The 13,795-nt window shown below is 38.9% G+C and overlaps 1 protein-coding gene across 24 annotated transcripts in view; it reads right to left on the bottom strand.

The window, feature by feature from the left end:
• ADGRL2 (adhesion G protein-coupled receptor L2) overlaps positions 1-13,795 on the bottom strand; it is a 401,353-nt gene that overhangs the window by 29,888 nt on the left and 357,670 nt on the right. For 18 of the 24 annotated variants that reach the window (XM_054073438.1, XM_054073439.1, XM_054073437.1 and 15 more), the window contains 7 exons: positions 9,252-9,548; positions 8,597-8,700; positions 7,578-7,763; positions 6,480-6,518; positions 3,393-3,576; positions 1,283-1,405; positions 811-1,016 (listed from right to left, as the gene is read on the bottom strand). In XM_054073438.1, the coding sequence (XP_053929413.1) occupies positions 811-1,016; positions 1,283-1,405; positions 3,393-3,576; positions 6,480-6,518; positions 7,578-7,763; positions 8,597-8,700; positions 9,252-9,548 (1,139 nt within the window). The remainder of the gene's footprint in view (positions 1-810; positions 1,017-1,282; positions 1,406-3,392; positions 3,577-6,479; positions 6,519-7,577; positions 7,764-8,596; positions 8,701-9,251; positions 9,549-13,795) is intronic. The other 6 variants (XM_054073443.1, XM_054073444.1, XM_054073451.1 and 3 more) reach the window with 1 other exon arrangement.

The following is a 13,795-nucleotide window of genomic DNA, read 5'->3' as shown; positions in this document are numbered from 1 at the left end:
TGATGGTACATTATAGCCATCTTTGCTTTCTGCAAAATTAGGACTGCAAATTTATTCTGATGATATTTTCCCTGTAATTGGGAATTCGAAATGATGATCTTTTTTCCTTTACTTCTCAACTTTAGTCATGCTGAAGTCATGTGAATAGACATCAGGAAAAGGTTTAGTCCACAATGCCTATCTATTTTGATGAAAACCAATCAAAATAGATTTATAAAAAGAGGCAAAATCAGAGGAAAAGCCAAACGTATTTTCTTTATCATGGTATTATTTACTTCCCCTACGTGAGACACGAAAACACAAAGGACCAAACTAACAAGTAAAGAAACACATCAAATAAATTATCATGAAGACAATACACACATATTTAATGTGTAAGAAACCAAGATATGATACTTTATTCTTCACTGAATAAAGGCATTTAAACAATTCATATAGGCTTTCAGAAATTGATCCAAATTTAATGCAAAAAGTTAAAATGCCATTAAAACTTCCTACATAGACCATCAAGAATCCAAACAGTTATTTTCTACCCTGCTACCAAGGTAAGAGTTAATTTTCAGTTAAAAGTAAATTAGTCATTTACATTTTCATGTTGATTACTGAATTAGCTTTCATTAAGAATACACTTAAGTTCTAATAATCACTGAACCAGGCTCATTTAATTTTATGTTCGTAGACTTAACTAAGCTCGTGTCCCTGACCTAGTCAAACATTTAAAATTCAAATGGAAAAAGGGTTATTTTTCTGCATTGCTTTTCTCTCTTGCTGATTTTACGACCTTCCCATTAATTCATTAGCATAACTCACATCAATGTGTTCCAGCGTAAAATGCACAGGATCTGTCAGGTACACCCGGCTGGACTCCTTGTTGATAGAGGCTGCAATGACGTGGGAGTTGACCGCGATCGTGCTGTTCCGCCCAGCAAAGTCGCTGCCCAGCTTTATGGTTGCATTTTCAGTACTGAGAAAACGTCCTAAACTTTTGTAAATGATGAAAACCAGTTTTGCTAAACCTACAAAAGAAAAAAGAAATCCCATCATCATGCATAGGGGTCTACAAAAAGACAGCAACCTGTACTCTAACGAACTTAAAGCATCGGTAAACAAGAGAGGCATTTTCAGGCTATGGATTTGAAGAGTAACACCCAGGTAGCCATGATCTTTGAGAAGAAGCCACAGAGCAGTTTTGTTGTGTTATGCTTTGATATTTTAACTAGGGGAGGTAACGTAGGGTTTATAAAAGCTAATGGGGTTTCAGTGCTCTATGCCCAAGACTCACCGTTCCTGCTGTTCTGTTTCACGGTGCTTGCAGAAAGCTGAATCGAGTTGCCTCCTTTACTGCCCTGAGGAAATTTCAAGTCTTGCACCTGGCCCTCAGTAATGAGCACAGCAACATCCAAAACTAAACACAGAGAAAAAAAAAAAAAGTGATAAAAAAGGAGAATGCAGAGAAAGTCTTTTGGCCAGACTGCAATATGCCAATATTGCAATATGATGACAATATTTCTCCCCACTTTTTATTTAGTTATCTCACACTGCTGTCCCCATTTGCCACCCCAAGACAGACTGTACTATATGTTTCAAGCACACAGTTTCTTCATGTAAACCTACTGCACAATACTAAAATGAGAGCACTTTAGTACTGATAACATGACATCAAACCTTGTTGTCATTTCTGCCCCCAAAACATCCACTTAAGAATATAACACGCACGCATTGTGGAGAAATGTTAATTTTGAAACTACTAATGTCTATGCAGTATCCTTTGCTAACAAATTTAGAGTTTTAAGTGTTCATTTACATATATGGAGTATTTCAAACAGTCAGCAAATGAATACTTAAGTATACTTCTGTCATTTAGATAGCTACATCAGTATTCCTAAATCAAAAAAATTGTAACTTTTTTCCAAATCTAGTTCTGTATAAAGGTTTATAGGAAACCATTTTATTGGGTCTGCTAAAAATATCTAAATGGAAATCTTAGATGCCAGTCAGCCTTGCTGAAGTTTTAATTTTATAGCACACTGTATATTCGAAGACCGGATTGCCTTAGCTATGGAAAATCACACAGGTTGGCCAATTTGTTGACAAATATCTGCATTATATTAATCTGGCCTGACTTTGTGGTTAAACTATACACCAACAAAAGGCATTAAATTAGGGAACAATTTTTCTTCCTCTAGGCCACATATATGTACATATGCTGGGAATTCAGTCTGGTATAACATCAGTAACGTGTTACTAACTATGACTTGCAGACAGCTTATGACAAGAAGTGACGTTCAGACAGTCTGCTGACCTGCGTGGATCTGCTCGTGTACACCCAGAGAGAGACTTTCTGTGGTTCTACCCCCACTCCTTCAGAAGCAACTGGTGCAAGTTACTCTGATAACAGACTGTAACACCTTTCCCCATGCCCTCCCAGTACCTTCCTCCTCAAATTAAAAATTACGCAGAATCATCTTCTACGATTGCAAATATGCAGACACTGAAATGTGAAAAGCCTTGTTTCTGCAGTCTATCTCAGATCTCCACCTTGGTACCTCTCAAACTAGCAGACTTGCAGCTTCATGGTACCTCACTGAGACTAGATTCATCTCTGCAATACGATGAAGGAATTTTAATGTTATCCTTAGCGATGATTTTTGCTTTGACATATCCTGTGTACCAATATTTGCACATCTCTAATACCAAACCCCCTCATTTCTCTGTCACAACTTAAATTCCAAATTATGCTCCAACTGTCTGCAGCTATTTTGCAGTCTCTGGAGCACAGCTATTCTGCATTATGGGAGATGTAGTTCACTGAACACATTTTTACCTGAAGGCAGTCATGTTTAATATAAACATTTGGCCTATGTTCCGAGTGCCTAAAATATTTAACTGGCAGAGTACGTTGCAAAAAAAGTAATTTAAATTCATTAGGAACAGATTATATATAACAGGAAAGCGTTTTGCAGCTCCACAGAAAGCAGTTACCTCAAAAAATCCATACTCTGCCACTTAAGCACTCTCCATATCCATACGTTCTGCTAACGATTTTTCAGTGGTAAATCAACTTTGCAACATTAACTACTTTCCATTCTATACTGTATTAATGACATTAAAGAATAATACTAAGTTTGAAGAACTAAACAAGAAAATCATGCCTCCCCTGCTTAGGAGCTTCTGCTTGGCATCCTGATCCAGTGGGAGGTGTCCCTGCCCATCACAGGGGGGTTGGAGCTGGATGGGCTTTAAGGTCCCTTCCAACCCAAACCATTCTATGATTCTATGAAATGTTGCGCAGCTCAGCTTTCAAAGAGTGCGTGGCTATCTGGAACGTATTTTTCTCTGATTATACGCAACGCAGAGCACTTCAAATTTTGCTCGAAAAGAAATTCACTTACCGATATTTTCTGTCGGCATTGAGACTCTAGTTGGTTCTAAGAGATTATCAGCCAAGACAAAAGCCCCTTCCTCTAACGTATCGAGTAGCATTGTGGCTGCATGGGCTTGTTCTGAAGAATTCATGTCCTTCCAGGACTCCAGAGCTTCAGGCCTGAGCAGGTTGTCCACTGTATCCACAATTGCCTGCATTCATTAGAAAACTATCATTAGGTCTGATTGCCCCAGGCAGCTGGGGAAAATTTCCAATGTTATCTGGTGACAATTATAATACTTAACTGTCAGAATGATTTACTGTGATTTAATGGCACTAGAAAACTATTTTCAACATAAAAACTATTTCCCATCCTCTCGCTGGATTAGCATTAATAGTGCAGTTAGCCACTAGCATTGCGTGGTCTCTAAGTGGTAAACATGCAGGTTTGACTTGTCTCGTGTCAGATATAAAGACAGCCTTATTAATGTGCTGCAAAATGTAAAAACAAATGCCAGAAATTTTGCCTGCAGCTTTTCATCTTTAAGTTAATGTCAAAAAGCGTAACTTCTATTTAAAAACACTAACACCAAAATTGGCATTCTGCAGTTTAGGCAAAAATGGCAATAATCCTCTTCTGGAAACTTAGCCGAACTCACGCAGCCATAGCACTAGAAACTACTTGTCGATGACAAACTGCCTTCTTTATTACAGGAGGCATGAAATGAAGCTGACTCAGTGGATATAAATTAGCCTGGGCCACTCTCACTCCCCCTCCTATTCCTGTACCTGTTCATAGATACTTAAAAAGATTACTAACTCCCATTCCTGCACAAAGGTCAGCTAAAAAAGGAAATCAATGCAGCAAACAAGACGTCCACTGGCTGTCCCTGTTATCGGGGAAGGCAAAACTGTAAAACTGAATAAAGCTGCCATTTTAACAAGTCTTTCTTGGAACAACTCTGTCACCGTGTTTTAAGGTTCATTAAGCTGCATGTAAAATAACAGTAAATAACGAAGACGAAGAAATTCAGCGACATGATTACATAATTTTTACAAAATAATCCAATCAATCAGAGTAATCAGTTAATCAATTGAAGGCAAGCTCTTACATTAATGCATGACGTAGCTGTGCATTGAGTATGCTGTGCATTGAGAACACCATGCATTGCTCAAACACCCTGTTTACTCTGTCCCATTTCCCTAGTCCTAATGTGTCATTAAGCATATATATAATTTGTTTGATCGATTTAAAAACACTGGGAATGGAAACAGAGTACACTGTACAAACAGAAAGATGTTGGTCCGGAATACTGTATTGTGCAAATAAACGAATAGGAAAAGTTGGTCAAGGCTGTTGTCAGAGCAAGATTAATTAGCCTAATCCATTTTAATATCCTCTTTCTGTCTGCATTGTGAGCCACCACGACCTTCCTGGCAGGTGGAATATACTTCAAAGTGGCATTAAAGCCTCTTTTTCTTTCTCTAATGGGAGACAGAATAGTCAAAATGCTCGCACTGATACTGCTGCAGCCATTAACTAGAGTGGAACAGAAATCGGTCTGCAGAGGCCAGATTCATTAGTCACCAAGAAATACAGATTGGAGCCTCTAATCTGAGGTACAAATGAATCCTCTGTCACAAAGTGGGAACTTGCTTCATTTGCATAGTGTAAGTCAGCTTTTGATTTGTAATTTCAAGAGGTTTATTAGTCTTATCTAAGCAGAGAAGCCCATTTGAGACCTACAGAAAACGACACCGGTCGGAAATCAAGGTTGTGAAACAGTTTCATGTGTATCTCCACGCAGGGCTGACGGTATGCATTCATTACTATGAAATGCTTTTTATTTACTGTGGGATGATCTAACTCTGCATTTCTCCTGTGGAAAACTATCACCTGCCCACTAATATTTTTAAGGCATTCTCTCCTCTCAGACAGAGCTGAGTGAGCAGGTGGTGGGAAGACCACAGGGTCCTTGTGATGCCACCGTTAGAGCAACCCCACTACTGCTGTTCTCAAATTCATGTTTACTACTGAAGCCTGAAAACTCAGTCTACTCAAACCATTTCCCTTTGCTATTAAGAAAATATTCTCTAACAGTAAACTACTACAATTATTATTATTTGAGAAATTGATTTCTCTCCAGATCTTTGTCTCCTAGCGTCACATTTTGGCATAACTGGACATCTCCCATCCATTTCCTGGGCTGCAGGATAAAAGACAGAAGCACCCTGAACAGAGAGATGTCTCTTTGGCAAGAGTCTGAATCACTATATTATGTGGTAAAGTAATTTGAAGTTCTTTTCAAAAATTGTTCCTACATTTTATTTCAGAGATTACAAGTAAAAATTAGTATTTTAACAGAAACTTCGAAAAATTATGCAATAAAATGCTTCAGAGCCACATATGATCTGTCCTAGGGCTTTTTTCTCTTTTTCACAGGCAAGGGGTGGCATTACTGGCATTGTATCGCAGAGCAGGAGTTGGCCACTATGGATAACCATTCTGTAGCAGATGAAAGAACCTGAAAATTGGGTAGTAATGTGTTCCATGCCTTCCATATAGGCTGCTTAAGGGGCCAGGCGGCACACATCGTACTAGTGAAGTTAGGGAAATGTCTGTCTGTACATTTTATCCTGAAGTCACTAAATCTGGCCTTTGTCACAACTCTTTAAAACTGTAAGAGTGATTTTATGCGGTACAAGAATACACAAACAAAGCAAGCTATAGAACATACACTTTTCATGCAAGCAAATTAACTCTAAACAGTCTTTGATATAAAATACTACCAAACTAAAGTAATTTCTGTTAAGTTGCCAGCTTTTTCCTCTACCCAAAGTCGCAGTACGAGTGACATGCTACTTCCAAATTCAGGTAGTAACTGTTTCTGCTCTTTTAGTTTTGAACAAGTCGAGGTAAACGAGGTATAAACTTTGATCTTTAATTTTTTTTTCTGAGAGTTGTACCTGTGCAAAGCCAACATTTGTACAGTTGATATGGGGCACAATAGACATTTATCAAAGACTGAAATACATAGGATCATGCAGCAAGATGATAAAGCGTGGCAGGTTGCTGAAGCAGGGAGAAAGCAGGGTGACAGCACAGGAGAGATACCTTAAGGTAAGCCCTGCATGTCTTCTCTCGTTTTTGGAGCTTTTTAGTAAGAAAAAAGAAAATCATAAGTTAGATACATTCTGGAAAACTTCAGAAATATAAAAAATTAGCCCGGTGTTTCAAATCCCGAATTTGAGCTACAGACTGGACATTAATCTAGTTTCTGTCCAGCGATGACTATAAAAAAAACATCACACAGGAAATGTTTTTCCTCAGCCTTTATAAAGGTGTCCGGGTATCTTTGCCCGAACAGCGGGAAACGGTGGAATTTGTGTGAAAAGGCCAAAGGAGAAAATCCCTGTGTGGGCACTTGATCTGTCTCTGGGAAAAGTTTTCTAAGGGCACCTAGGGATTGCAAATAAAACCATTGCTAAAATAACAGTGGAGTGCATGGACCTCTGTCTGTAAAGGAGGCTGAAAAAATGTTTCATTTGTAGGTTGTTGACTAAGCTGACACAAGGGAGAGGCCAAGAAATACAGCAAAATACAGAAGAAGAGGAATGGCAATTACACCCGTGATTTGTACTGAAACCACAAAGATACATGTTTTCTCTGAAATGTTTCTCTGAACACCATTCCAGAGAAAACAATTATTTGTTTTTTAGACATGCATATTAAAGAACTTTTATAAAGATCAATTACAAGCAATGTTGATGTCTTTAAAAGACTGAGAAAGTGCTATTATTCTGCAGGAAGTCAGATTAAAATAAAACCCTGCGCCTATGCAGAATCCCACTGATTTTATTACATGTTCAGGGTTAAAATGATCACTAGATAAATATGCTGATTTGTTACAGAATTTCTGAGAGCTAATGCCCATTCCCCTCACCCTAGTTATAATGTATTCCAGATTTTAATAAGAGACATAGCTATGCATTTTAGGACCAGCCAGCTACTATGAATTATATCTTATTCCCTAAAGAAGGTAATTGCAACTTTCCGCTGTGTATTTACTGCTGCTTTCTCTTACGTGTTTATTCCAGAACTATAAGCACGCAGGAACAAAGTATAGATTAATATTTGTGAAGCAAAAAAAAAATAAAAAAAAATGAAGGGCAGTGGTTATCCCAGCAGGAGGAGGTGACGGCAGCTGTGTACCTTGTTATAACTCCTTCCAGCAGAATCTTTTTCACTTGGCCGCAGTTCCTGCAGCTGAGCATCCAAAATGTCCACGAGCTGCTCCATCAGCCTCACTGATGAACTAACATCGCCAGCGAAGACGGGTCCTTTGGTGTGTTTAGCCAGTTCATTGGCCAGACTAGCAGCATTTTCTCCACTTCTGATCTGAAATGACAATTTATATTATCTCAGCAGGGTCCCTTGTTCTGCTTGCGGCTCCTAATTCCAATTCCCCAAGTACCTTTGTTGTGGTGAAATAACCATTTGCACATACATTGAAATCTGCAACTAATTGAGACCAATAACGTTCTCTTTATCTCTGAAGATTAAAGGTTCTTAGATCCATGACACACAAAAGCAGTTCTTAACAGCCATCAAAACCAGAAATCAGACTGGGACTTTTGGGTTAGATCTTCTATTCATCCTCACTTTTATTTTACTGCCATTATCAGACGGTAAGAAATCTATTTGTTCATACTAGTGCTTGAGGCATTTGAAAGTCAAGTAGCCTGGTACCGACAACAAATTATCCAGTTTTCATAAACTTAGTAAATCTCAGTAGGGAGGGAAAACACAGAAAGTGGCTCTGCGCTCTAATCATACTGTTATTAATGCACTCAGACAAAAATCTATTTATTACAGTATAATTTCTCCTGAACCGAAAAACCTTGCTGTGTACCACAGGTTTTGCTGCATTATTTATAATATTTGATTTATTAAGCAAATATAACTTTTGGGGTTTTTTGAGGCTCAGCAAAGCTACTTTGCTTTAAGTAGTAATGAAAACAATCACAGATTCAATACAAGAACTTAGAGCGTGGTAAAACTCAGATAAAACCTACCAGCTGGGCAATGCTCTGCACACAAAGTACACATAACTACTTCTACTTTAAATGAACACAAAGTAATAAAGACGGCTTCAACAAACTTAATTATTAATGTTCAGCGTTAAAATCCTTAATCACCAGTGCACGCCAGATTAAAAGGTTTCAACTAACCTTCTGAGCCAGCTGATTTACCCAGTGTGAGGTGCAGTTGCTAAGATCAGGGCCTTTGGGGTTCCACGTTCCCGTCAAGACCATGCAGAGATACGAGGCAGTTCCTGCAACAGATGTAGAAAACTTAAGAGTGAAACACAAACCATTTTTCTGGAGGCATTCAGGAAATCGGCTACACTGTGCTCCTACGCAATGTTGAATTCTGAATGCTGCTAATGGCAGCATTTGACAATAATTGACAACAGCGTAAGGAAATAATGCAGATTACAAAAAGCAATAAAAAAAAAAGTCAGTGAAAAGTACCAGACATTTTCTGCAAACAAACAAAAAGCCCTTGATTTTTCCTGGAGCTCATCCAGAGGGGAGCTCATAATCAGAAAGGCAGCTGTAAGCATATTTCACAATAGTCCTCAAGCAAAGCCCTAAAATTTGACCTGGATTCCCAAAAGCGCATGTGCAAGATAATTCTGCGGCTACGCTCAAATGCCATTTGCAGATTAAAACTTGACCATTGCCTGCAGATACTGCATTCTCCAAGTAACAAAAAACTGTGTAGCAGCTTGAGATTAAAAAAAAAAAAAAATCACCATGAGAGAGTGGCACATGGCTTTTGAAACGTCTGCTGGAAATCAAGATATATCTTTAAAGGCAATACCTCGTGTTCCTTTGGGGCAAGGGCGTTCAACCATCATTCCTCTTTGTGTCTGAGGCCAACTAATTCCCCTGGCCTCAGTCGGTTCACAGAATCTCTCTGGCAAAGGGAAAAAACTTGTCACAGGAGGAATTTTGGTGGTGGAAATGGGTGGCGGTGGCTTGGGTCCTCTGCTTCCTTCCTTTGTTCCTCCAGCTAATGTTGTGCTTACGGGACCTTTCTGCGATGTCGTGCTAGTGGTTGACACTGTGGTTTTGTACAGCTCTGCTGAAGAAGTTATTGTCACTGCTGTGGTAGGCACTGCACAGAGAAAATGAGAGTAATAATAAAGTAAATAACTTCAGAATTATACAGAAAAAAGTTCTTTAAATGTTATTTATAGTTTACAAGGATTCTCTGGTGTCTCCTTTCCTTTATCTTAGTAGTACTCTTTCCTTATTGCTATTTTGGGTTCTTAAGATGTGACTTTTCTTCTTTCTTTACTCCCAGCTCACACCAGTATGACGTTTCAGCACGTTCTCCAAACAATCTCTTCCATAATAAAAATTGCTAGTTACATTTCTAAAGGCTGAAAGGCAGTAGAAATGAGTTATCAGTACATAGCAAACATGCTCAAAGCAATTAAAGATTACTTAATCACTTTTGCAGAAGGAATAACTCAATAGACAGAATCACTTGAATCAGCGTGCCGTAAACAATGCGGTCCAGCTTTAACAACAAAGGCAGTGGGCTGTAACTAACAAGACTGTTTTAAAACAGCAGACCCCAAAACTTCAAGTCACCCAATACACACCTTCCAGGAAAATAATTACAATAACAGCTTCCTACCCGGCAGTCATTCTGCCTGAGAGAGCTGCAGCATGCCCGATTAGCTCCAAACAGCAGCAGCGCCTAGCATCTACACGGTGTTCTTGTGTTTGAACATTGTGAGCCCTAACATCCTTTTTTGATGAAGCAGGTACGAAGACACAACTCATAAAAATTACCCAGTTGAACCTTTAATGAAACGCTACGATCAGCTTAGGCTTGTGCGTGAGACCGGCAACCACGCACTCGGCTGCCCCGCGTCGGGAACGCAGCTGGAGGTGCTGCAGTGAAGCCTGAGCTGGGCCATGGCTCTCGGGCTTTGGAAGGATAATACTCGTTAATGCTAGTGGAGAGAAGAGTCTGGAATTCCTGTTCATCCCTTCCAAATGTAGATTGACCAACAGCTCAAACAATGCAAGTGAGCGAAGTCACTCAAACAGTTAGCGTTAATTATTTCCAAATCTTCATTAGTGTTCACAGTGCTTTATAGGCACATAAAAGCCCAGATCCTTGTGCCAAGAATAAATAAGCTCATAGCAAGTATTTTTAAAATCCTAACTGACAAAGAAATAAACGAAGCTAATTTTAGGATTAACTTCGGCAGATAAAGTGGCTTTTTTTTCTTCTGCTGCCGAGCCCTTAAACTCAGACTGACTGGACAATGCATCTTCTCTAAATTAAATCATAAACAAAACAAAACAAAAAAAACAAAAGAAGAGCTGCCTCGCTTTGTTTCAGCAGATGTTTAAGTGAAGTGTTAAGATTAGCTTTCAGCAGTTACTGCTGGAATACAGTCTGTAATTGTACCAAACTCACGGCATAGCCAGCTACTCTGAAACCTTTTGAAATCCTTGGATCTGTTCTGCAAGGGCTTGCCTGACATCTTGTGAAACTGCTGTAATTTTCTTTTGATTACAATGCATCCAGCCTTCTAGTGCTTTCCCAATTAACATTTGCCAAAAGAATCTGCAATCACTTGCAGAAGCGTCGGGCAACGCCTGCTGAATCAGGTCCTGGGGAAGGGGGAACTGGTGGGGAGGGAGAATAATGCAGGGGACAAGCAATGATTACGACCCATTCCCTAACACACTGTGCTAACTAGAACATATTTAATCACTGGAATGTGTATTAGCATTATTGCAATTGCTACTCGAAACCTATAATGTTTAGGATAGCTTTGTCTCAGGAGCAAAATACCACCGTAAGAATTCATAACGACTCACTGAAGTTCTGTACTGAGGTTACAATAGTCAGAACATATTTTGGGCTGCACCCTGAGCTAAAAAATCCTGCTGTCATTATGCAGCTTTAGGAAGAACAATTTTAATGCTATCCATTAAAATCAATTTCAAAGCACATCACCAGTGATTCAAAAATGACCTGCACGGCTCAGTAATAGTACGTACTTTAGAAATATATTTATAATCTCACATTTTAGGAAAAAGACTTCAAACCACATCTCTCACAAAACTGGAAAAAAATGAAGGTAATTTTTAAGAGATTTTCCCTGAAATTAAATTTTAAAGAAGGAAAACTCAGTATACTTAAGGATGTATCAGGAAACTTCAGACAGTGCTGGGAGTCTGGGAAAGAAGGCAGCTGAAGAAAACAAGAAATGACCAAACACATCACTTTAAGGAATACATCTGGCTTTCAGAAGGCAGATCATTTTGTTTTTAACGACCTGATGGGGAACTTAATCTGCAAGGCCATTCCCCTGAGCAGCTAGAAGACACATGATAGCTGCCACCACCTGATGTGTCTCATTCTGAGAGCTGAGGGTGATGGCATCTGCAGGCTCCCAGGCACTGCCTTGCAGAGGGCTTCACCAATACAAGATAATGGCAGTGATGATTAATACACCACAACTAAGAAGAACAAACTCCATGTCGAGGTTATTAACCTATTTTTCCAAGCAGCAGGACAGAGCCTCTACAAGGCTGAAAGATAGGTAATTTTTGTCCAATGCCAAAAAAAGCCAATTTTACAATGTGAGATTCCACTTTGGACTTTTTGACTAGGCTTGAAGTGCCGAGGAGAAATACAAAACCTCTTCTGCTTTTCCCCTTTTTTGTAATAACAGGCGTGTCCCACTATCAGCTGAAGGTAGTGTTCATAAAATGAATAAGAAAATAAGAAAAGAGTAAATCCAAAGATTCAAGTTGAGGGTAATTAATTTCCATTTGCTTCATGCAGTTCCTAACAGCTGATTTAAACAGTTAGGCATACTATCTGTTTCTAAAAATGAAGACACCACTGGAGTAAAACTCAACACCTGTTTAACAGTGTGATGTCTATAAAAAACATAAGACAATTGCCTGGGACAGCAGGGGAATAGTAACTTTGTTTCCCCAACTGACAGTGAAGAGTAGATTTAGAGATGGCACACAAGCTACTTGGCATTCTTTGCCAACAGGTTTCTATTCTAAGTAGGCATAAAAGATGTTTTTTAAAGAAAAAAAAAATTTAAGCCTCCCTCCCTCCCCCAACCAAGCCAAAACAAAAAAAGTCCCCACGCAAAATACAACACTCTGAGCTTAGATTTAAAACTGTGTTGAAGTGGCCCAGATGATGCACCGTTTCTGAAAATACTAATGGTTCCATTTTCATCTGGCATCTAGGTAATTCTGCGATCAGCTGCATGGATTTTGCAAGTTAAACGTCTGCTCTTACAGGTCAGGTATCTCAATGTGTTCGGACACGTGAAAATCTAGGTGCTTGACTCCATTTTTAAAAGGTGTCACGCACTGAGCTGCTCTATAAAGCAAAGGAGATCAGAAACCTGTTCAAATCCAGGTTTCCCTGCCTTCTGCTTATTACCAGTGTGTGCCTGTTTTCATGCTTCGATGAACAGCAGGGAAGTCATTAAGACTCACCTAATTACCCATAGGTTCCAGCTATTATGCTAGCCGGTCGTCTATTGACCCTGCCAAATCCCGTTTAGTCGAAAGCGAAATGTTTACACAGCCATTTATAAATTTATACCCTGAAAATGATAACAAATACGCCACCAAATTAGCAAAATACCGACGATCAAGGAATATGCTATCTGGTCCCCATTATGTTGTCATTACTTGTAGAACCTCTCTTTAATCAATCTGTAGTGTGTCAGGTTCGATATAATAGTAAAGAGCTAATTTACTTAATTTGCTGCATGACTTCGTCGTAGATCCTTGGTGTTATAAAGACATAGTTGCACTGGTTTACTATTATTTTTAGCCTTTGGTGATAGTACTCTCCGAGTTTCTGTTCTGTCCACACTCACAACATCCATGTTTTCCTGCGGTGATTCAATAAAACTTAATGATGGGTATCATGGTACAAAAGGGGAGACAACTTCAGTTTGAACAGTTTGCACAGTTAGCGCAAATTGGGATGAGTGTGGATGAAATCTCTCCCTAACGCACTAACGCAGAACAAAAGGATTTATCTTCTTTTTGTTACCAAGGAAACCTTACTATGTAATGCTCATATTCACTGTTTAGGAGGAAAATTCCCTTCATTCTTCCTGATCTGTTAACTTAAAATTCCTTTAAAAATTCCTATTTCAGTGAGGATTCATTTGGTCCCTTGGATACTTCCTTTAGAAAGAATGTCACAAGACATATCCACTACATTTACCAACGAGAGAAAAACTCTGGTTTGTTCGGAATTTTTCATAGTTGGGTTTTTTTGCAACGTCTGATAGATTTTATTTCTAAATTAAGGTTTTCTTTTTCAAAATATAATTCTTACACTTA

Source organism: Cuculus canorus, chromosome 8, assembly GCF_017976375.1.
Source record: "Cuculus canorus isolate bCucCan1 chromosome 8, bCucCan1.pri, whole genome shotgun sequence".
In the NCBI taxonomy this organism is placed as follows: domain Eukaryota; kingdom Metazoa; phylum Chordata; class Aves; order Cuculiformes; family Cuculidae; genus Cuculus; species Cuculus canorus.
This window is presented reverse-complemented; position numbering and strand designations above follow the sequence as displayed.